Here is a 24,088-nt window from a genome sequence, read left to right as displayed (position 1 = left end):
CTTCCTGCCCCACATGTTCTCCTTTCTCCCTCTCTGCTCGACTTGTCTGAAGTGGTCCAGTTTTCAGAGAGAGTTTTAATTACGGGAAACAAGCTGCAATTACTTCCTTTGATCGTGGCAGGGTGGGGTCTGTCCACTTAAACAGACACGGCCCAGCCTCGCGCGCGCACGCACGCACACACACACACACAAACACACACACACACATCATGCGCTCCTCTAACGTCTCCATCCACCGACGCAGGCCATAAAATAGACACTTGTATCCAAATACAGACACCAGGCACAAAATGTAGAGGCAGCACAGTGGCGGAGATGAAGTAAATCATTTACAGTAAGTCACATGGCTCCTGCAGATGCAGTTAAGTCCTGTAGTTGATGAATTAGATCGACCGTCGTCTCCTAATCGGAGAAATAAAAATGGTGATAGTGGAGGCTTGTGGGATAAAGTTAAATATTTATTTAAAAACAAAGGAATGTTTAGTTAAAACAGATGTTTTTATTTAAGCATTTTAATCTCTTCATTTAGTAAGCAGCCTTAATTTGAACAGAACAACATCTAAGCTGTTTCTTTCATGCGTTTCTGGATCACTGTACCTCACTCACTCTTCACAATAACATTCAAAACTAATCACACTCCCTGAATTTTAAAGGGACTTGTTATTCAAAATTCACATTTTGAACACTTTTATACTTTCATTTTGGTCTTGACTGCTTCTTGAGCACTTTAAAGTACTAGGTTAATTGCTTTTGTTGTCTGGAAAACGAGCTGTTTAAAAAAAAAAAACCTCCTAATGATAGATGGGCACTGTTCCTGTTCCGTTGCCTAGCAACCCAAGCTGAGCTCCAGCACGTTTAGTCAGCTGGGTTTACCGTTGTATGTACAATGGCTGCTGGAAAAGACAAGTGTTATGTTGACTTGCCATCCAGAAACCACTTGCTGGATTTTTGTTGATTGTACTGGAGGTTCCACTTCTGCTTTTCAAATATATTTGGTTGCGCATATACATGTCTATTTGCAGCCATTATTATATGCAAGTGTAAACCTGTTCCAGGAGGCATAAAAGGTCTCCTCTACCCAGGTCTCAAGTAACAGGTTCTCCATTCGTCTCCATTTAGAGAAAAACAATCCCTCATTATGATACTGCCTCCACCATGTTTCACTGTGGGCATGGTGTGTATAGGAAGCTTCTGGCGGAATGTGCCAAAAAGTGAATATGTTGACGACGTTTTCACTCATTTTCAAGGCATCATTTAAAAAATATTTCATAGACTTTGTTTTGGAGTTGATCATTTGTTTTTAGAGTGTTATGCACTGAAAAAAAGAGAATTTTGCTCCAGTTAAATTTCTGAAAGTGGTCAAAAGTAATTGAATTAAGCTTATCCAAGTTAATTTCTTTGTTTAAATTAACAACTTAATAAACTTGGATAACCTTAATTTAATTACTTGTGACCAGTTAATATATTTAAATTGGATCATCTGTTCACTTTTTTTAGTGTGCATGATGACTCAATGCATATTAACAAAGCAAAGAGCTTTATTGACTTCAAAAGATGCCTTATATAACACACAATTTCACTTTTATTCATGCCTTGGCACGTAATTATCACCCAGCTTAATTACAGTATAGTTGTATCATAAAAGAGCACACAAGATATTATGCTATCGCTGTAATTAGCAGACTGATTACTATAAAAGAGGGCAGATGGCCTTGATATCCCATTGGTTACCTTTAAGGATTGTAACATTTAAATTTTAGACCTGCGGTTAGGGAAAGCCTCCAATCTTTTACCACATTGGGAACTAGTCAGTTCTTAAAAACTGGGTGGATAAGTGGTAGCCAGCAACTTGTGATCAGCTCAAAACGCCAAGAAGGCCTGAAGAGATTGATACCTGCTACATCTGGATGAGCAGCAGATGTTCTGGATATAATGTAAATCTTAAGGTTTTTTTTCTTCTTCTTTTTATTAAAAGCCTATGAAACTTTAATTTTTCTTTACTAGTTCACAGAAACTGAATGGATTACAGAAAATGTCATTTGTTTGTTCTAAAAAAATTTAATTTTAGCTACATTTTTATTTAATTTTTTCTGATTGTAAGTTAATACATTCAAGTCAAACATTACTGGGTTTTATTGACTCGTTTACAGCAGATGATACAGGCGGCATAGCTTGAATCTTCTTCCACCCCATGTTTATAAACAGGAACCAGATGTTTGCTTTCTTTTTCTCTCCTGCAAATATTTCCATTATAGCCGTCCTGGAAAGCCTGGAAAACTCTGGAATTAGTCAAAAACCATCCACATTTGGATTAGCATAAAAAAAGGAAAATGTTTTTGTCTTTATCCACTGCCCATTGTTAACTTTCATCTTTCATGCTTTTAAAATCTGTTAAATAGTCTGAGAACCCTGGAGGTTTGTGCCTGGATGATGATTAGCTTGAACCGTAGATTTAAATGAATCGATGTGTAGAAAACAAGCAGACCCGACGGTTGTGCGCCATAGCTCTGTGTCGTCGATTGATGACCTGTTTGTCTGGGTTTGCCGCAGCTGTTTCGGGAGGTGAGGATCATGAAGATGCTGAACCATCCCAACATAGGTGAGTCACCCTGAAGCACCACGGTCCGTTCTGTCGTCAATCGCTGAGAAATGATCACACCCGATTGATCTTTCAAGGTCATGACGTCTACTTTAGAGAGAGTCTACATCCTGTACTTTTTTTTTATCTTCTCTCTCTTCCTCCTTTTTTTAAAAAATAGTTTTTTCTTTTTTCTGCCTCCAGTCAAGCTCTTTGAGGTGATAGAGACGGAGAAGACTTTGTACCTGGTAATGGAGTACGCCAGCGGAGGTAAGCACATGTCTCTGGGAAATTATTGACCCAGCAGCTTGGATCTCTGCGCGTTATGTAACCAGCTATCTAACAGAAAGTAATTAATGTTTTGGGCTGTTCCCTCCTCTGAATCAGTGTTGGGATTAAGGGTTTAGTCTTTTACCCATTGAAAAAATAAGTCTAAAAAAGAACAGGACATCTCAACTGTACAGCTTTTGGTTGCAGCACTAAATCTGTTTGCCTTTTCTCTCTCTCTGTCTGTCTCTCGCTCTCGCTCTCTCAGGAGAGGTCTTTGATTATCTGGTGGCCCATGGCAGGATGAAGGAAAAAGAAGCACGTGCCAAATTCAGACAGGTGAAGATCCTCGTTTCTGAAACGTTTTTTACCTTAGCTTTTATTTAAAGGAAACGACAGCGCCTTGCAAAGTATTCAAATCCTTTCATATTTAATCAACAAACGTCTATAGCTTTTAATGGTAATTTGATATTTTGGATTTTGTTTAGGGGCTTGGAATTAAAAAGGGAAGGAATGCAAGTTCACACCACACGTTTCAGATGTTTAGTTTGTAAAAAAAAATCGAAAACTATTTTATCATCTTGACTCCATGTCCCAGTTTTTTCAATTTAGTTGTCTGTCACAAATCGGGGTTCCTACTAAATCTGGAAAATTCTCTGATTTGAATTTACAGTTTTTCAAGTCTGGATATGAAAAAAAGAAAATATCTGCATTTTCTGTATCACATCTTTTTAAAAGATGACTCGTTCTATTTTCTTTTTCTGTCCCACCTCATGCCTTTCCTCTCCTTTTTTCTTATTTACCCTTTTATGGCTTCAAAATGAACATCTTTTTTCTTTTTTTTTTTTACCAAGATGTTTTTCTTTTTTCATTTTCTTTACCAAATGTATTTCCTGATTTATTTTTATTTTTTTTCTTTCTTTCGCTTTCTTTTCTCAAAAAGAAACTCCACGTGACAGAAGACATTTTCAAAAACTTTATTTTATTTCAGTAATTTCAGTAATTCAGTAATTTTTTCTGTGAGTTGACATGAATTTAAATATTTTCTGTGAGTTGACATGAGTTGACAGAAGCTAAAAAACGAGTTTGTCATACAATATGGCAGCTTTGGGCATGCTGACATCACTCTAAACTTTAGAAACACAAGGAGTTAATTGGTGGGGGGGGGGAAATAAAATAAAAATTATATGTGTGTATATATATATGTGTGTGTGTATAATTTTCCTAAAATTAAATCTCCAGAAACAAAATTGGATGAATCAATAAATTCGATGTATCGCCCTAGTTCTACAGGTATGAATACTTTTGCAAGACGCTGTCCAGGAAGTGGCGTTGCATGAATTCAAGCTATTTTATTTATTTTTTTAAGCGACATTTCTGTGGTAAACCTCGAGTCTATTCTTGTTCCTCATAAATGCTTCCTGATTAATTCCTAATGAAGCATTCTGCCGTTTACTTAATTATGCAACTCTTTCACCCTGAACGTCTTATTGTCCTCTCTCTCTCCCTTCCACCCACTCTGTCACCCTCCAGATTGTGTCAGCAGTGCAGTATTGTCATCAGAAATGTATAGTACACAGAGACCTCAAGGTGAGCGCACGCACGCACACACACGTTACTGAACAAGCGTTTTTCTATGTGAAAAGAAGCACCCCATCTCTCTGAACACATTAAACCTCATATGATTTCAATTTTGGATTAAGAGCTGCCCCCCCTCCACCAAGTGGCCCTGAGCTTAACAACAAAGATGATATAACCTCTCCGTGTTCCCGTCCACGTCTCTCTCGTCCGTTTTAGGAAAATTGTTTGAGTTATTTCCGTTTGATTCACAGAATTTGGGGGCAAAACCTCCGCCGCAGCTTTGCACACGCCGATCCGAGCCTCAGGGTCGTTTCAGTTCATCATATTATGGCGCTTTTTAAATCCTCTTATTGTGCCAGAAGGCAGACGTGTAGACATTATCGTGATTACTGCCACGATAACCTGAAAGAACACCCCTTCTCCGTCCCACACTGAGGCAGAACTCAACGTTTTGCTTTTGAAGAATGTTTTGTCTCCTAAAACTAAAATGGTATGAAGTGATTTCTGGTTTTCTGTACTTTATAATCGTTAAAAGAAACAAAACAGAAAGAATGCAGAAGATAAGAAGATGTATTTAAAGCTGAGAATATTTACTATGTGATATTTTTCTTCTTGGCCTGAACTATATTTTAGATCAACTAGCGATTGTTATTTTTTTCTGATAATGAATCGGATAAAAACAATTGGCACAGCAGGTTCTTAATACAATGCCAGAAATACATAAAAATATGCAAATACACAAATCAGCTGTTCTACTTTTATATATAAATGAGAATTTCTCAATTAACTTATGTTGGAATTTATTAAAACTAGCAACAGAGTGAGGTTTTTAGACAGAATTGATGTAAAACAGCATGTTGGTCACCTTTGCTAACTTTTTTTTTTAATTCCATCAATGTTTAAATCTTATTTTTTACACCATCTATTGAAAGAAGCTGCTTTTGCTCATTCTGACTTTATATTTTGTGATATTTGACTTAATATTTCATCTTTTTGTGGTTTTAATTTTATAAATCAGTTGGTCTCTTTACACACATCCATATTTATTAGCATTAAAAAAACGAGTCAGCATAAATAAAGTCCTAGTCACGTTGCTCTTAAAGCAATTAGATCAAGTTAGAAATGTTTTTTTGTGCCACAGTTTTGTAGTAATGGTGCGAAACCTCAGTGTGATTGACGGGTCTCCCCACCAGAATCCCACCCGGCGCCGTTTAAAGGAGCAGAAATTGCTCTCATTCATTTTGGGGCTCAGAGCTCTGAGACGATGTCCGTTTTGTATTTAACGCTCATTCACCCAGAAACGCACAGAAGCTGCCGAGCATTCAGAGCAAGTGAAAAGGAGAGCACACCTGTTGCTAGGCAACCCAGCCTCCTTACTCGGTGGTTCACGTCAGGCTTAAAGATAAAAAGGCACACATGAAAGTATAAGCACCGGCAGCTCACTTTGCCTCGGACCATCACTTTGAAAGCACGTGTTTGATCCAGCATTATTATTATTATTATTATAGTTTTTAAACTCATTTGCAAGACAGTGAGACTCTCTCTGTTGTCGCAGTTTGCATGGAAGACGAGGAATGAAAGATTTAGTCTAAATAAATCATTTAGATGAAGCAGAGCAAAAATAATCAGCTTGATTTCTAGCTTGATGCACTTTTTTAGACAAACGAAGCCTCTTCTGTGCCTCACTTTTTGGTCCATCTGTCTCCTCCTTCTCTGTTCCCACGCCTCTCTGACTGCAGGCAGAAAACCTGCTGCTGGACGCAGATATGAACATCAAGATAGCAGATTTTGGCTTCAGTAATGAGTTTACGTTGGGGAACAAGCTGGACACGTTCTGCGGCTCCCCGCCCTACGCCGCTCCGGAGCTCTTCCAGGGCAAGAAGTACGACGGGCCCGAAGTGGACGTCTGGAGCCTGGGGGTCATCCTCTACACGCTAGTCAGCGGCTCACTGCCCTTTGACGGACAAAACCTCAAGGTTGGGACGGGAGGACTTTTTTTGTGTGTGTGTGTGTGTTTTCTGTGCGTTACACAATCAGTCGTCTGCATTCGGTGGGTGGTTGCTGGATTTATCAGGCTAGTTTCTGCTCCGTTTGGCCCACTAAATCCAAAATGAGGAGCAGACTGGATAAATAAATAAATTAGTCTTCATTGCAGTAGCACGCATCGAAACACAAAATATTACCAAGTATTTGTCCAGTTTCTAGTGCAAACATCTTTGTGCAACTGAAATAAGACAAAAGACACAAGTATCTTTTCAGCAATAAATAAGAGTTTATTTTCAGTAAATAGTTCCTTAATAATGAAAAAAAAGTTTGCATTATTTCACTTAAAAGGCATTTTTCCAAAGTTATAAGTGAAGTAATTTGCTAGTAGAATTGGAACTTTTTTTTCATCAATATTAACAAATGATTGACCTTAAAACAAACTCCTATATCTTACTGAAAAGTTACTGATAAGTAGCTTTTGTCTTATTTCAAGTGTACTAAGATATTTGCACTTGAAAAAAGACAAAAAAATGCAAAATTTCACTCTGAAAAATGTAGACACTTAATTTTTCTATTTTAGTGTGAACATTTTTCATTTTCAGAAAAAGTTCAATAAACCTTAACAGATATAGTAACTGATTATATTTACTTATTAAACAAAAATAACAACAAAAAGAAAAAAACAAACAAAACAGAAAAAAGACCAACAAACACTTAATGTTGGTTATATTTAAAAATACAAATTGATTACATTTTACTTTACTTTTTTAATTATCAGTTTATGTGAATTTTTTATTTGTAATCCATGACTTTGTGTCACATACACATGACATAACGGTGACCTTGAGTTTCACTTCCTGCTGTTGACCACATGTGGGTTCAAAGATGCACCATCTAGGCTTGTGTGGATTCTAGATATAGCTGCATATTTAACAAAAAAAAAAAAAAAAGCTCTTTCGAATCTTTCAAATTTTACTTTCTTCGTTCTTTTCAGATTGTATCTAAAAGCCAGAAGATTTTAACTCTATTAACAACTTCTGATTGTTTTTATTGTATGAAGGAATAACAAAAATAAAGTAATTGTCCAAATACTCGAGCAGTACATAAAAAATAAGAAACTGTTTTTGAAGTGATTTTTTTTTTTTTTGTCTTCTACTTGGACAAATTCCCTTGTTTCTTTTCAAGTAAACACAACTTTTAAGGCCTATCTGGACAGACCTGATTGTCAGGTTAAAGATGGACTAAATATGTTGAATTAACCCTTGACCTTTGATGCTCTTGTGGCTGTGCAGGAGCTGAGAGAGCGTGTGCTACGTGGTAAATACAGGATTCCTTTCTACATGTCCACCGACTGTGAGAACTTGCTGAAGAAGTTCCTGATCCTAAACCCTTCTAAAAGAGGAAGCCTCGAGGTATGCAGACATGCACTAATTTAAAAAGCACAAAACACACAGCGACTACAGCAGTAAACAGGAAATCCCACTAATCATGACTATTAAACATGTTACATAAAGCTGAATTATTATTATTAAACACTGCATAGAACCAGTTTTTGTTGCACACGTGATGTGGTAAACCTAGATTGTTTCATCAGCTGCATGTGACTTTGTTACTAAAGAGTAAAGTGATTTTTAAAGGCATAGTGAGCACAAGCTAGGTTCAGTTTTATGTCACTTTTTTGCTGCTACTAACTTGAAAACAGCGGGACTTTTGTTCCAAGAACAAAATGGAGGGGAAATGATTCTGATTTCATTTTAAAGCTCTTTTTTTGTTATACCAGCAGCTTTGAGGCATTTAGGTTCACCCAAAGATTAAAAAAAAAAGTATTAAAGTATACAGAGTTTTTATGGGTGCTTAAATTTCAATTAAGTGCTTTAAAGGTTTGAAAAGTAATTGATTTCTGGTTCAAGTCATTGAAAGTGATTGATATTCAAACTGCACAGTTTTGTAATAAAGTGCAACCTAATGCTTGATTAAAACACTAAATGTGAAAAAATTTAAGAACCCTGTATATAAAAACAAACCAAAACAAGCCAAATTAGGAAATGTTCTGTACATTAAGGACAACATTATAACTTAAACGTAATCAACAAATGGCATACTCCGATCTAATGAAAGTGAAGCTGAGCAGCATAATTAAAAACAAGAAAAAGTACATAATGTTCATGTGTATTTGTGCATTAAAAAAACAAATAGATTGAAAATAACATATAAAACTAAAGATTTTGCAGAGGTGTGCAATTAATGTTAAGATGGGTGAAACTGCAAATAACAGGGATTTAAACACGTGTTTCTTTGGGAGCAGTGATGGTTATGAAATCTGTCAGATACTGGGAGGAAGGATCTGAGGTAACGCGCCATTGTGCACTTAGGATGCAGCAGTTTATTTTATCCTATTTAGCAAACCATGTCATCCTGTATGCATGTTTTTTTTTTGTTTTTTTTTTATCCCAGCAGCAGATAATGAGGGACCGATGGATGAATGTGGGCTATGAAGAGGACGAACTCAAACCCTACATCGAACCTCTACCAGATTACAAAGACCCCAGGAGAACAGGTATGTAGCAGACCCACCCATCTATTCTTCATTCCCCTTTTCACATACAGGGTTATGGTTACACAAGGAGCACAGCGTTTTAATCGTGAATGATCTGTGTTGTTGTTGTGTACAGAGAAAATGTTGCGGATGGGCTATTCCCAAGAAGAGATCCAGGATTCTCTGCTGAACCAGAAGTACAATGAAGTGATGGCTACGTTCCTGCTTCTGGACTATAGGAACTCTGAGGTACTGACCTCTTCTCATGCTCGCACACCAACCCTCTGTTCTCTGTTTTGTTTTGTAATAGAGTGACTTGGTAACTCCTTTCAGTATTTACATAAAAACATAAGAGCACCATTAGTCTTTCTGTGTTTGTGTCTGAGTGCCTGATAATGTTTTTTCTTCTCCTCAGCTGGATGAATTACCCCTCAAAGCAAGGCTAGGAAATGATCTAAGCAACACAAATGCCCCCTCTCCACCTCACAAGGTACAAATACACATATTAATGCTGCTATTTTTTTATTTTTACCTCTATATCACACCTTTTGTAATTTCTGAATATATGGGCATTAAAGGCACATGGAGGCTGTGGGCTGGGGCTGTTTCTATAAAAATCTGCAGTAAATCTTGATCATGTTCATTTGTGTAATTAGCTTAATCTTTAAAGAGATGCTTGATCTTTAATATTAGTGAAAAGCTGCAATTTAAATTTTTTTAAAGCATTTGACACAGTACAAAGTAGTTTGCTTTTTTTTTTTTTTTTGCCTGTTTTCCCTGTCCAAGTGTTTTTATCAATATGTTTTGTTGAGATTTATAATCCATTTTATTTAATGGTTTGATAGTTTTGTTTATTTATCTTGGATATTTAAAATGTGTTCCAGTTCCTGTGTTAAATATTCACTGGAAATTAAAGTTTTTCTATTTTTGGGGTGTACTTTAGTAACCATAGTTAAAAATGGCAATATTATCATTTATCGCAGTAATTTATGGGACATCAAAATTGATCTTGACAGGCATAGTTACATACATTTTATCCTTTTTAAAATAATTTTCTGTTTTTCTTTACTTATCTTTTACTTTATCAAATCATTTCCTGCACCTGTGACATCCCACAGGAACTTCAGTTTGGTTAAAAAAGACAGCAGCAGCAGTTGGACAGCATTATCTCACTGTAACATCGTCATGATTTGTTCCTTTGTTCCCTCTTCACAGGTACAGCGCAGCGTGTCGTCCAACCCGAAGCCTCAGAACCGCAGAACCACTGACCAGAGTGAGGCTGGTTTTTTTATCAGAGTTATTAAAGCTGATGTGTGAAGGGGAGAAATGTGAATTGGGGCAATATTACCAGGAAATTAGCAGGTTTAGCTAGCTGGTTGTTTGGAAAACAAATTAGCTCATCTTTGTGAGTCTCTTTGATTTTATTCTGCCCAGTTTTATTTTGTGATCCCAGACAAATGAGTTGCAGGTCTTTGCGTCTGACGCCGACTCTGTCTTCTCCTAGGCTCCTCCTACTCGAAGAGGGGAGGTCAGTCTGACAACCGCTCTACAGCAGAGGATTCTGGGAGGAAAAGCTCGTCAGGCAGCTCCACCACCAAGGTGGGGGCCAGCCCTCTGGTCTCATCGGATCGTAAAAAGAGCGCCACGCCTTCCACTGTAAGACCCGCCAAACGCCGCGCTCTAATGAAACAACAAAAAATTAACTACATCTACTCATTTACTTAAACAGCAAAACCAGAATAGAGATGTTTTCTGATGTTTCTTTAACTTTAAGCTTCAACGTTTCTACGTCAAGACGTCCACTCTACTACTTTACAACAAAATGTGAAAAACTATTTCCGAAAAAGGATTCAGGATGTTTAATGTGTCCAGTTAAAGTCTTTTTTATTTTTTCAAATTCATTCCAATGCAATCCAATCATATGAACACATTCAGATGTAAAAACAGTCCGCTTTCTGATTAAAAAATGCCAGTTGGTAAATGGTTGTCTAATAAATCATGTTGTGAGACTTTAGAGGATTAATTTCTTTTCAAAAGAAAAACAAACAGATTCAATCATCAGCACAGGAAGCAGACGATGAAAAAACAAAAACAGAAGCACTGAGTCAGGAATACTTTCTGTTTTTGTCAATGGCCAGGGAATAAAACAGCTTAAGAACAAAGTAGGGCTGAAACGATTAATCATGATGAATCGCTTATTGAAACAATTGTCAGCTAATTTAGTAATAAAATCATCAAGTGACTCAAAAAAGGTGAAAGAGCAGATCGAGCAGTAATTAGCCTACAATTGTACAAACAAGAAAAAGCAAACAGAGTAGATAAAGTAAGAGAAACTAAAGTAGAAGGCCGTGCATACTTTCTATGAAGACGGCAGAGAGTTTTTGGCAGCAGTGGTTCTTTCCAGCGCAAATCAATAACGATGTATATCGACACGTGATCAATATCAGTCCAGTAGAATATTCAATCATTTCACTGGACTCTAATCCAGAATCACATAGCATTCTGGGAGATGTAGGCAGAGGAAAGGCTTTAGCTGTTCAACCTTTCTCAACTGAGGTTGGTGGAATCAACCAACTCGCCCACCCTTTGGTTACCTAGCAACAACTCACTCACCCTTCGGTTACCTAGCAACAACCAGTTGAGTAACTTGCGCAGCAGCAGTTTCAGGTTTCACCACCGTGCGTCATGTCTGCTTAAAAATGGATAACGACAACATGGAGTGAAAACCGAAAAGTCACGCAACCAGTTTGGCAGTATTTAATATATTTAAAATGAAAAAAACTAATCAATAATTATTGATACTGACTGATACAAAACTCTTAAACCGTCACATTTTTCAGCCATATCGTCCAGCCGAAAAATGGCCGCCCAGCTGCTTTCACAAGCATTGTGTCGGGTGTAGAAATGCTGTTATTTCTCTGTACTACAGTCATTGGCTGCCATTGCCACAGTCCATAACCTCCAGTGTGTTTCAGCAAATTGTATCCCAATATGGAAATGATACGAGTCCGACATGAAAGGCGACCAGTCGCTCCGGTTCTAACGTTTCTGTCTTCTGTCCGTCTGCAGAATAGCATCCTCTCCACTGGTACCAGCCGCAGCCGGAACTCTCCGCTGGCTGAGAGAGCCACGCTTGGCACTGGCATCCAGAACGGCAAGGACAGGTACAGAAACACACCCCTCGATCGCAAAACAACGATGTTTCTGAAAACACCCGCATACAGCAATCAAAAGGCAACCGGTGCCGCTTCCCCGCCGCTGCACGCCGAGCAGGAGCGCGCTCACACCGGTTTGTGAATGAAGCCGCCCCTCAGCCACGTCACTGACTGATCCCCAAACCTTGGCTGGTGCTCCGCAGTGCACTGCCAGCTGGCGCAGGGAGGGGTAAGCCCTCCTGGACTCCAAAATCAGGCCCTCCTGGGAATTTAGGCCAGACCTCCAGTAGATTACAGATTTCCCCCATGATGCTGACATGGAGGCCCGGCAGTCAGAGCAGGGAGCTTGAGGGAACTGGACGGTAAAAGGAATCACAAGTCTATAATATTAGGCTATAAAACCGGCTTCCCATGTTCTTCCTCTGGGATTGGGATACTCCCTCTCATTTTACTCTTTCTAAATTTAGCTCACGCTTCAAACTCTTCCTTCTCAGTTGCTTCAGACTTTTCCAGTTTGGACAAAAAAAAAAAAAAAGTCTTTTGTCTGCACTGGAACTACACATTGATGATCGAAAGCAAATATTTGCCCAAATCGTCATAACATTTTGCATTTCCCAACTCATTCATGTCCTCACACGCAGCTCATGCTTAACCAGCCATACGCTTTGTGTGCTTACTCATGAGCTTCAAACATTAAGCCAAAACATAATCCCAACTGCGACGGCGTCATGGTTCATAACTGCTTTATTACTGTTCATGTTGTTGTTCTCAAATGACCCCTCTCGGTGCCAGCAGCGCTTTATCTACTGTAGCAGAAATTGAGCTGAATCTGTGCTCAGGCACTGATGTATCTGAACATGTTTTACAGATTTCAGCGCTGCCTGGTGATGAAGGGCTCATTTCAGAGCTCATTGCTTTGTGTTTTTAAAGTCATGTGGGTCTAATTAGCTATGCTAGTTTCTGCTAACACAGTGGTTATCATCTGCTTTGTTTTTGAAGTTGCATTTGTTTGATCATCATTAATGCTTTTGAATTTTGGGCTTCTTTTTATTGTTTTTACTTGTCTTAATCCTCCCACTGTCTCTCTCTCATCTTCATTCTCCCTATCAACTTTTCTAATGTTCTTAATTTGGTCGTTTTTTATCTTCGTCTGAGCGCTTATCCCTCTGGTCTCTGAGTCTTACTTTTCTCTGACTCCTCCTTTCCTGGCTTCCTTTAGTCCTCCTTGTCTTAATATTAATCTTTTATCCCATTTCTACATTCCCTCGCTCTCTTTTTGAGATTAGCACCACTAGTGGAATATTAACCCTCTCCTTAATTTGTGTGGTCGCTGTTTATAGGCTTACGCAGCTTTAAACAGAGTCATGGTAAAACGAAAGTACACCCACTCTAATTCTAGCTTTTTTCCTTCATATCAGGACATAATAAAATTATCTGGTCTTAACCAGGTATTGAAGGTATTTAAATCTAACCCCTGTATTAAAACACGCAGCAGCTTACTTTTCGGTATATGAAGCAAGAATGAATGTGTTTGAAACTAAATTAAACTCCATTTAGGAGAAACAGCTTGGATATAGTCAGTTTCTTTGTAACTATTCACACAAGTATCCAATAGTGCATATTTTTCTAATCGTTCAACTGAGGAAGCGCTGTTCACAAATTTGACCGTTTAACATGCTAGCTGGAGCTGGGACTTTATGGCTATGTTCACACAGCAGGCAAATGGGACCCAAATCAATTCTGATATTTTCTACCCCAAAAAGTCCAATTTGTGCCTCTTCTATATATGTGGCACTAAATCAGTTTTATATCTGATTGTTTTTGAAGCGTTTGCGGCCAAAAAGCTCATGTTGGCTTAGATTAGCATGTTCAATAAACCTGATCTGTTCATAGAGACAACGTTTTAGTTTTGAAGTCAAAATTAGCTAAAAAGCTAATGCTAGAACCCAGACACGGTAAATCCAGATGTAAACATTAGCTGAAAAATATTAATATGAAAAATATGAAGGAAGTCTGTCAGTGCAGTCATAGTGCTCACTATGCATCCAAACAGACTTCTCTGTAAAAACTGCAGTCAATTCTCCACAAGAGGTCACTGCTATTAGTTGTGCTTTCTTTTCTTTTATTAGCTTTTTTTGTTCATGATTTTGTGAATCGTTGCTGAATAAACTTTAAATCGATCCACAAACGGCTCCATCCATTATTACCCCCATAAACATGCACTGCTATGTGACGTCAACGTTCTTCTTCTTCTTCTTCTTCTTCACATGCGCGTTGCTTTGGGGTTGTAAACTATTCATACACAAGTCTGATTTAGTAGCATGAACTAAACTCAACTAAACTTAAAATAAAAAAATAGTATTTTAGTAAAAAAATTGGAATTGCTCATCAAGACCTGCTGTTGGATCATAGCTTTAGTTGTCTGTAAATCACTTTATAACCCTTCCCAGATTGATAGCAGTGAAGCCATTGCTGATGCCTCTCCGGCCTGGCGTTGTGTTAAAACACGGCGGCACACTTTAGAGCTGAAAACTTTCTAATCTCTTTCGAGATTGCCATTGATCAAATTCATTTAATTAATATCACCTGGTTGATGCTTTCCCTCTTAAATCCTATGAAAAGATTAGGGGTGAACAAACTTCACTAATTTCTCTCTCCTTTATGTAGTTTTATTTAAAGAACCGATGGCTTTTATTATGTCCTGATGTGTAAGACTCCAGAAATGAAAGCAGTGCTTTGTTTCTACCATCGCCAGCCTTGCTAATCCATATCGGAAAGAGAGAATTTCCCCCTCACTGTTATGTCTTTTTTTCTGTGCAATAATCATTTGTTGTTCGACTTCAGTAACTGTGCCTCTCTCTCTCTCTCTCTCTCTCTCTCTCTCGAATGATCTCTTTCTCCGGCTCCCTGTGGTACCACTCTGAGAAAAAAAAAAAAACAAGAACACACACAGTACTCTCACTGTGTGTGTTCTTGTTCTTCTTCTTTCTCTCACTCTGTCTCCATGTTAACACAGAATTGGAGCTGTCAGTAATGTGCAGAGCTTTGTAGCATCTGGACAAGCGTGCTAATTAACACAGGGAAGGTAAAGAGATGGAAATAGAAAATGTTTAGAAAGTCGAGAGTCTGGATCTGTTGATTATTCTGACGATTAATCAATTTAATCGGATTTTAAAAAATTAGACATTTAATTTAACCATTTAAACCTTTTTTATACAATATTAGGAATGCATTAAAGAATCTAAATAAACAACTAAATTCCTTTTTTAGTTAAGAAAATAAACATCCTATTGCCGAAAGTGCAATAATGCAGCATTTCTTTAGTAAATCCAAACCAGGTGAAGCTAAAACTGCAGCTTGAGGAGCCAAAACATATTTACAGACAAATATGTTTTTATTTTAAATGCAAAATGTATATATTTATTATACATTTTTGACTTAATTACTACTCTTAATATGCTATTCTTTTTTTTTCAGCAAATGGCCTACTCCAGCTAACAATTATTCGATTACTGAATTAGCTGAGGATTATTTCAATAATCGATTAATCACGATGAATTGGATTAATCGTTTCAGCCCTAATCTGCTGCTTGACGTGACGGGAGCGTGAACGCAGATTAAATCTATACTGCAGTACAGTCAGAGCTTAGGCAGTGCAATCACGCAACACTTGGGCAAATCTTGCTGCTAGTTGCTTTTGCAGTAGATATTTATCAGTAGATGTTGGTTTATGTTCGTTTGCATGTGATCCTGCTGAAGTTTTCATACCCCCTGATAGAGGCGTCATTTATTGCCATATTAATATATTAAAATGATTGATTTTAAATAAAAAACGACACTGATGGTATGATAGAAAATGCATCAATAAATGTTGGTAAATTAAAAAAATATGATTAGACAAATTTGATTTGTGCAGCTCAGTGATATAAATCACACATTTTGAAGTAAGCAGTGCTCTGAAAAAGCCTAAAATATACATAATTTATCACATTTTTTGTCATTATCACTATAGCGCCACAAAACATTACGATAAAAGTCCAAGTACAAAAAGCCCACCCTTGAAGTTTTTCACATTTGTTTGGTTACAACAACAAAATGCATTTCTTTCTGATTTCATGTGGTATTGCAACACAAAGTGGTGGATTTTAGTGACAATGTTGAGTTAAATTGGAACTTAAAACCGAATTGGATCCATTTGTGTTTATCCGTTTCTACTGAGACTCGCCCTGTGATTGTGCGATTGTGTTGCGTTAATGGGAGAAGATTGGAACAAGGTTCAAGGGGTATGAATAATTTTGTTAGAAAGCTTTGGATGAGGAGCAAAATTAGTTGTTCAGTTTGCGCACAGCAGTCCTAAACAGTGGGCACAATAGACCGTAAAACGGAGATATTTTTGTCTCCCGACGTTTTGAGTTTTATTGCTTTGCACATTTCTGTCTCTCTTTGTCTCCATAAATTGCCTTCCTCTGGTGCGACGGCTCTGAATCGTCTAGAAGTTGGTCTTTTGTGTTTTCCTTTATGTGAAAAGATGAAAGCACTAAAAACCTGTTTGATTGTGGTTTCTCTCTTTCTGTGGAACCGCACAGATGAAAACAAATGAAGATTTTGTTGCATGCATCTCCTGTCCCTACTTATTTGTTTCTCACTTTCCTCTTTTTTTTTTTTTTTTTTTTTTTCATTTTATTTTATTTAAAAAAAATAAATGCTGCCTCTAACCATACTCCACCTCACTTCCCCACCCACCCTCACACAAACCCCGCCCGCTTTGTGTGTGCAAACGCCCCATGCTGTGTGTGTGTGTGTGTGTGTGTGTGTGTGTGTGTGTGTGAATGTGTTTGGATGTGTTTCGCCGGGCGGGGTGTTCCTCCTCCTCCTCTTCCTCTTCCTCCTTCCCTCCCCTCCCATGCCAGCCTAAACACTCCGGGCTCCCGAGCCTCCACTGCCTCAGCTGCCGCCGTCCTCTCCTCCACGTCCTCGCGTCCCCGCCACCAAAAGTCCCTGTCCTCCTCCAATCATCCATGCCCCTCTGACCTGCACGCACCTCGGCCCAGGCAAGTCCTCGCATCGCAGACACACAAACACACGCCTTTTTACCTCACATCACTCTTCTTGGAGAGGACAAAGAGGAGAGATGAAGACGCATATTGACACAATTTGGGACAAATCTGTGATTTTTTTTTTTTTTGATTTTTTTTGTCCCCCCTCCCTGTGCTAATAATTTTTTGGGAGATGCATCGATCCAATAGTAACATCTGTATTGATCCCAGTTAAGGATGCAAATAATTAATTGTCTTTTATTGGTTAATTAGATTCAAATTTGTTCCAGTCCATTAACTAAAAACACCCATTTAGATCTTTCTGTTAGTGTTGCAGTTTGGCCCCCATCCAGTAGAGGGCAACACTGGTCATCACTGGAGCCTGCTGACAGAGAAACAAAGATGGTGGGGCAGTAACAGGATGGTGAAGAGACGCGCTCCAAACAGACTCCACGTTTTGGACACAAAATGCACTTTATGCAGTTTTGATATATAAACACTTAAACAGTTTCACCTTAATAAAAACAGGAACCTAAAAAACAGTATATTTCACAAATAAGTCTAATAAGGTGAGAAAATAACAATTTTATTCAGTTGGTATCTAATGCAGCTGAAAGTATGATGACTATTGTTTTTTTCTTAATTTGGCGTATTATGAAAACTTCAGACCTTTATGTTACGGAAAGACAGTCGATTCTCTTGATACTAGAGAAAACTCAAGTTTTTAAGAAAAAATGGCCGCTTATAATTAATCATTACTCGATCGATGAGATCAATCAACTTCAGATTAACTCATTAATCAATAACTTGCATCCCTATTGAAAAAAAATTATAGATCAAGTATCATTTCAATGTGCCGATATAAGGGCAGATCTAGTCAGTATAATTCTTTGCTGTGCTTTGAGTGATGTCTCTCTTTAATATTTAACATTATATTTAGAGTCCCTAGTTTCACTTTCTGAACCTTTTAAAAGAAGGTGGTTGTTCTTTATTTGTACATGTTTACATGTTCATTTTCAATGTGCTGCGCACTCTGGTGCACAGTTATCAAATAAATCTAATTCAGTACTTTTACGTCTGTCTAAAGAAACATTTTAAGTAAGTTCAGCGCTGTTTGTCTGTATCGGATCGGTATCGTCCAATACTGCACCTCAGATATCGATATTGGAAGTGAAAAAAGCGGATCGGTGCATCCCTAATAATTCCCCCTCACTAATGACTTTATCAATCAAAGCAGTTCTTCTTCCTGCTGCTCTGTTTGCATCAGCCACAGAGTCAAGATGGGGGAAGACTTTGTTTCTCTAACAATTTCAGAATGTTTTCAGTCAACTTTAACCTCATCGTTGAGCAAACAAGCTGAAAAATAACCATTCTTACCTTCATCTTTACAAGTTAGCAGCTAACATTGTGACTTTACATGTTTACAGCATCTCCACATTTTCTAAAACTGGCCATCTCAGACTTGCTGGTTCCCTAGCAACAGCCAGGAACTACACAGCCGAGTTGAGAAAACTGTGCCAGCGTGGGAATGTTGACATGGCTTGCTTTTTTTTTCTCCTTTTTTTTCCTGCAGCTAAACAGGCGCTGTCAAATCACACTTTTTATTCGTCAGACCATAACTGAGCAGTCACACGTTTCAGATCAAGCTGAGCAGGTTTTTCTCCACATTCTGCCTCTAACGGGAAGCCTTGTTTATTATAGTGATTGAAGGAAAAAGACGTTTCTCCACACATTTAAGGGCTGGTTTTGGTCCAGGTGTGAGTTTTATACTCGGATTTTAGCTTAGATTTCAAAATATGGGCATTTTTTTAAACACAAATTACGCTTTTACATCTACAAAGTAGAAGAAAATTCAAAATACTCCATTAATCCCAGAGATAAATTACATGTTGCAGCTCTTATTAATCAAGGTTCTTCAAGGGGTTTTTGTAGATCCTGATGGCAAAACCTGTAGCAGTCTGTATCACAGCACATTTTACTCAGAAATTGAGAACAAACTGGATCTTATAAGTCCTCAGAAGAACCACTTTTACATATATATTAGTGATTGCTTATAAATACCTTTTTAAAAAGGGTACAAAAAGAAGTGTTGGTAGATTTTCAGGTTGAGATAGTGACGTCTTCATTCTATAGAGGACTTGTTTTTTTATACAAGTTTCTTCAGCTCACCCAAATTAACCTATGAATTATCTCTTTTTCATGTCATGAAGTTATTACAGCTGATTTATTTTTGGTTTTTCTGAATGCATTTAGATTCTTGTTAAATACTAACATGTTGTTTCTGTATAGCGAGAGCTTTTTTTCTGGCTAAAAAATATATTCTGTTCCTCTAATTTGTGTGAAAATTGTTGCAATACATCTTAATCTCAAACAAATTTGGCTGGGAAATCCTAACTCCCTTACAAGAACCACCAATCAGACTTTGCTACCCGCTTTCTGTGTCTTGCATTGTCCTGCTGTCGGCTCGCTTCCCCGCTCTCCCTGTGCGTCTCCTTGAGGGCCACTTTGATATTTTTCCTCTAATTTTCCCCAAACCGCTGCCCAGCGTGACTCCCGGCGCGGATCGGGGAGATCCCGAACACTTTGGGTGCAGCTGGCTCAAATGTCAGCGTTAAACTTCTGCAGAGCGAATGTCAAAGTGGCCCTCTGGCTGTGTGTGGTTCTGTCTCGTTCTGTTGCATGCGTCCTTCAGCCCTGAGCTCGGCCCGTTCAGAACCTGGTTGGGAACGCCGGAGAGAAGGTACCACTCAAGACACTCGGACCGAACCACGACTCACCAACAGGCAGAACATAATCCGCGCCTCTAACTCGCTCCCATCCATAACAACCTGTCCAGTCATCCACAAACTTCCAAAATGACTCGTTTTCTGACTGATTTTATTTGTGTTTGTGTTGCTTTTCTTTTTCTCTGGAGTTCTGCTCATAAATGGATCGCTGGAAAGTGCAGGTGTAATCTAAATCAGAGGTCAGCGACCTTTCAACCCTGAGAGCCTTTGGTCCAACTTAACAAAATTTAATTGGAGCCTCAAAAGCGCCACAATAGAAACAGTCTTTATTGTCACACAAAAGGGACAATCGTTTAGCATTTTTGACCAAAATTACCAAGAGTTGAACTGGAACGACTCGCTTGTATTGTCAGTTACCGAGACATTAAGAAAATTATTCTTAGTGCTGAGGTTTTTTTTTTGTTTCTGTCCTATAATTGTTTAGTTGTTAGTTTGTTGAATGCTAATATAATGTAATGTAACATCACTTGCTTGCTTTGTTATATAAAATATTCAATAAATGTAGAAAAGAAAAAGTTAAGAGCTACAGGTCGTAGCCTGGTATTCCCCAAATTTTGGCCGGCTGCAGTCCTCACCCAGAGGCACATTTGTCTTCATTTTTTAATTCCTCGTGTCCAGAATAAAAATATTCCGTGTAAAAAGGGACTCCAAGTGCACAGGATGTCCAGAACGCCTCCTCTTTGTGTTAATTTTTGCACCTGCAGTCAACACAGCAGCTGGTAGCTGCTCATTTGTCTCTCATTTTTAGAGCTGCGTTATTTCCTCTTCCTCAAAGCTGCTGATCTCAAACCGAAGGTTTCTTTGAGAAGCGTTTCGAAAACCTGCGGGGTTTTCTGCGTCTGAAGAAATTGGGGAACGGTTGTAGAGGTTATACAGGGTCAAGGAGGAAACGCTGTGTGGCTGCAAAAAAGCAGGAAGTTTAGAAGAGTTTCAAGTCTTTAAAGTCAGATAGTTACCTGGTTATAACAAGCTTGACTTAAATTATACATTTAGCTCCAATAAACTTTAAATAACATCCAATAAAGAAACCAATTAGTTTAAAGAAATCCAAATTAGTCTAGTCTATTAGTCACAATAAAATCTATTAGTCACAATAAAATAGTCATATTCATATTCAATACCTTACAGTCAAATTTGATATAAATTAAAACACAGTTCTCTCAAATTCAGTTATGTAAGGAAGACCTTACATTAAGCAAGCAAGCATGTGGCGACTGTGGGGGGAAAATACTTCATTTTAACCAGAGGAAGGTGATCCACACACAAAACAAACCACTGAACCAGGAGTACTTTCAGATTTCCTCTGAGAACACACTGTAGAAAAATAAATTACTGAGCCAGGAAAGGAAAACCCAGTAAATGAAGTAAATAGAAACATTGAGCCAGGAGTAGTTTCCATGCAAAGTACATTTATGTGCTTAAAATTAATCCAATAATAAAGGAAAAAATAAATATTGCAGCATATTCAGGTACTTGATCTGTTTTTTCCCCATCAAATGGCCTTTTTTGAGTCTGTATGCTCCAGTTAACAATTAATCAATTACTAAATTAGTTGATGATCGGAGTATACAGACTCTAAAAAGGACATTTGGTGGAAAAACATTCTAAAAAAAAGAATTAAAAATGTTGATTAAATTAGGAACTATTTTCAGAGCCGTTGGTCATAATAACGGAGCTGTTGCTGCAAACCTGTGAAGAAAATCTGAATTTTCAAAGTTTTTCGAATTTAAAAACTTGGTTGCAGCATAAAAATGTCAAAAATGTTGCATTAAGACTGAAACAACAACACTATTAATTGCAGCAAGTTGTGGCAACAGCTTCATCAAAGCGTTTACACCTAGGAAAATGATGATGATGATGTTAAACTGAATCCGTTATTGAGACACAACAGCAGCTTGTTGAAACTCAGGATGTTGCAGGAGCTTTATTAAAACGTTTTCCCTGTCGGGTCTTTACCGATGCTCTTGTGCCGTCTGCTTGTGACGGGATCAGCTGAGGGTTAATTTGATGCTAAATGCAAAGAAAACCTGCAATTGTGCCCACATTAGAAACAATGCTGCGGCTCCATTAACCTCTGCTCTCACGCCACATTAGAAACACGGATTCTCTTAATGCTAACACACATTATCTAACCCAAATCGCATCATTTCCATTCACAGAACCACTCAACTAATCTCCCCGATCCAGCCTGTGTTGTTTACGTCGAGTGTTTTATTTTTTCCATTTCATCTAACTGATGCTGACTGATGTGCTGACGTTCTTCTCTCGATCTCCGCTCTGGATTGAGCTCTAAGTTTTGTCGAGGGGGCTGGAGAGGACCGCTTCGCTCTCAGACTCGTTATGTAATCCGTCTCTGTCAGAAAGCCGTAGTTATGGGCGACGGCAGAGAGGCTGTTGGGTGATGCAGCTGAGAGCAGCACAGAAACGCTCTGAGGTGATCCAGGTGATCAGTCAGACATGGTTTTTATTCAGTCTCTAACCTCTGAGAAGATTAATTCAGCTAAAGTAATCTAAGGTGCTTGAAATCCTTGAAAACGTTTGAATGTCAATTAAGGTGCTTGATATTTAATCTGCACAGTTTTGTTAATAAAGTGCAGTCTAACGTTTGATTAAAAGCTTAAATTTAGAAAATGTTGCATATTAAACCAGCTATTTAAAAAGTCTGAAGTTAAAACAGACGAAACTATTTTCTTTGCTAAATGGCAGAGATTTTTTTCATAACCTTCTTTGTACATCGTGTTTAAGTATTTAACAATTTTCTTTTTTTTGGAGTGTTTTAGTGTAATCCACATTTATTATTCCTAACATCTCAATGTTCGATTATAACATCTGTATAATTGAAATAAAGGTTGACTTATATTTTATGCATTAAACATAAGTAAAATCCATTCTCAGGCCAATCAGGGGCATACAGACGTTTAAAAACATACAATTTCGTTCCGTTTTATTTTTCTTTGTTCTTGTTGTAGAACAAAGTCTTGTGATAATGTGAACAGTAAAACGGTAATAAATTATATTAAATTGATAATCTTTTTAGTAAAGTTTTTATAGTTTTTAATGCCAAAGTGTGGTGCTGGAAAAGTTTGAAAACCTACCTTAAATTTTATTGTGGGAAGAGTGTATTTAATTTTTTTTTTTTGTTTCTGTGAAATCACAAGGTTACAAAAACATTTTTTTATACGTAGATGTTTTATTCTTTGTTGGTCTTGAGTGATTGAGGCTTCATCTCCAGCCCACTGCTGTTCCTATGTGTTTGTGCTTTAAGCTCTTCTTTTAAAATAAACATTTCAAGTTGGTTCAGGATTGCTCTGCTGTATCGAATCGATATTTGCCGATACTAATCCCCAGATATCGGTATCGGACGTCAAATAAGGCGCTTTTCCACCAGATCTCCTCCTGACTGGTACGGTCTCTGTCTGTTGTGCCCAGTTTCGTTCTCCATTAGCAGAACCAGCGCGGCTCGACCCGGATGAGCTCAGATTCTGGTAGCAGAACCGACCAGGCTACGGCACCGAAACCATTTGATTGACAGCTGATCACAATCATTGATTGGTTCTTGATTTACGTCACTGAAAACTCAAAAACAACCTTCAGCGCTTGGCTTTGGATCGTGGACAAGCAGTCTGTCAGTCTGATTAAATGGAGTTTAATTAATCTGAGTTCAGTCAGGAGGACGTTTTGCATCAGACTGACCATGAGTTGGCAGCGCTGCTAGCAGCTAACCGCTACCAGCTAGCCGCTCTGAAATACGAACAGTAATAAAAAGAGAGAAACGGTGCTGCTGTGGTCAAACCGCGGGAAACACTGGAACTACATAATATTAACTTGTGATGTGAATTTTATTTTTCATTTGGATTAAAAGTAATAGTATATGCGTGGCTGTTGGTTTGTACCTTTTGTCTGCGTTACCTAAGTCCAAAAGGTTGCACATTTTAAAAATAAAGAGCCAGAATGTAAATATGGCGCAACAGTCATTGTTTCGGTCAGGAATTAATTTCTATGAGACAAAATAAAATTCATGGGTTTAGTTTAGTACATCAGAACCTTGAGGTTCTCCATCAGCAGAGAGTTGACCACAGCCGCTGCTGCTGCGCTCGCTTCTCGCCCACCGTAACAAGGAACGGAGCGCATAACGGAAAAGCTCAGTACCTGGTTAAAACCGA

General features: G+C 38.1%; 1 protein-coding gene across 8 annotated transcripts in view; it reads left to right on the top strand.

Moving 5' to 3' along the window:
• mark2b (MAP/microtubule affinity-regulating kinase 2b) overlaps positions 1-24,088 on the top strand; it is a 63,040-nt gene that overhangs the window by 26,237 nt on the left and 12,715 nt on the right. For 5 of the 8 annotated variants that reach the window (XM_017310520.1, XM_017310521.1, XM_017310523.1 and 2 more), the window contains 13 exons: positions 2,551-2,599; positions 2,783-2,848; positions 3,114-3,184; positions 4,379-4,435; positions 6,166-6,402; positions 7,705-7,824; positions 8,867-8,969; positions 9,085-9,197; positions 9,364-9,438; positions 10,164-10,221; positions 10,453-10,604; positions 12,018-12,112; positions 17,014-17,154. In XM_017310520.1, the coding sequence (XP_017166009.1) occupies positions 2,551-2,599; positions 2,783-2,848; positions 3,114-3,184; positions 4,379-4,435; positions 6,166-6,402; positions 7,705-7,824; positions 8,867-8,969; positions 9,085-9,197; positions 9,364-9,438; positions 10,164-10,221; positions 10,453-10,604; positions 12,018-12,112; positions 17,014-17,154 (1,337 nt within the window). The remainder of the gene's footprint in view (positions 1-2,550; positions 2,600-2,782; positions 2,849-3,113; positions 3,185-4,378; positions 4,436-6,165; positions 6,403-7,704; positions 7,825-8,866; positions 8,970-9,084; positions 9,198-9,363; positions 9,439-10,163; positions 10,222-10,452; positions 10,605-12,017; positions 12,113-17,013; positions 17,155-24,088) is intronic. The other 3 variants (XM_017310522.1, XM_017310524.1, XM_017310525.1) reach the window with 3 other exon arrangements.

Source organism: Poecilia reticulata, linkage group LG18, assembly GCF_000633615.1.
Source record: "Poecilia reticulata strain Guanapo linkage group LG18, Guppy_female_1.0+MT, whole genome shotgun sequence".
Classification (NCBI taxonomy): Eukaryota; Metazoa; Chordata; class Actinopteri; order Cyprinodontiformes; family Poeciliidae; genus Poecilia; species Poecilia reticulata.
This window is presented reverse-complemented; position numbering and strand designations above follow the sequence as displayed.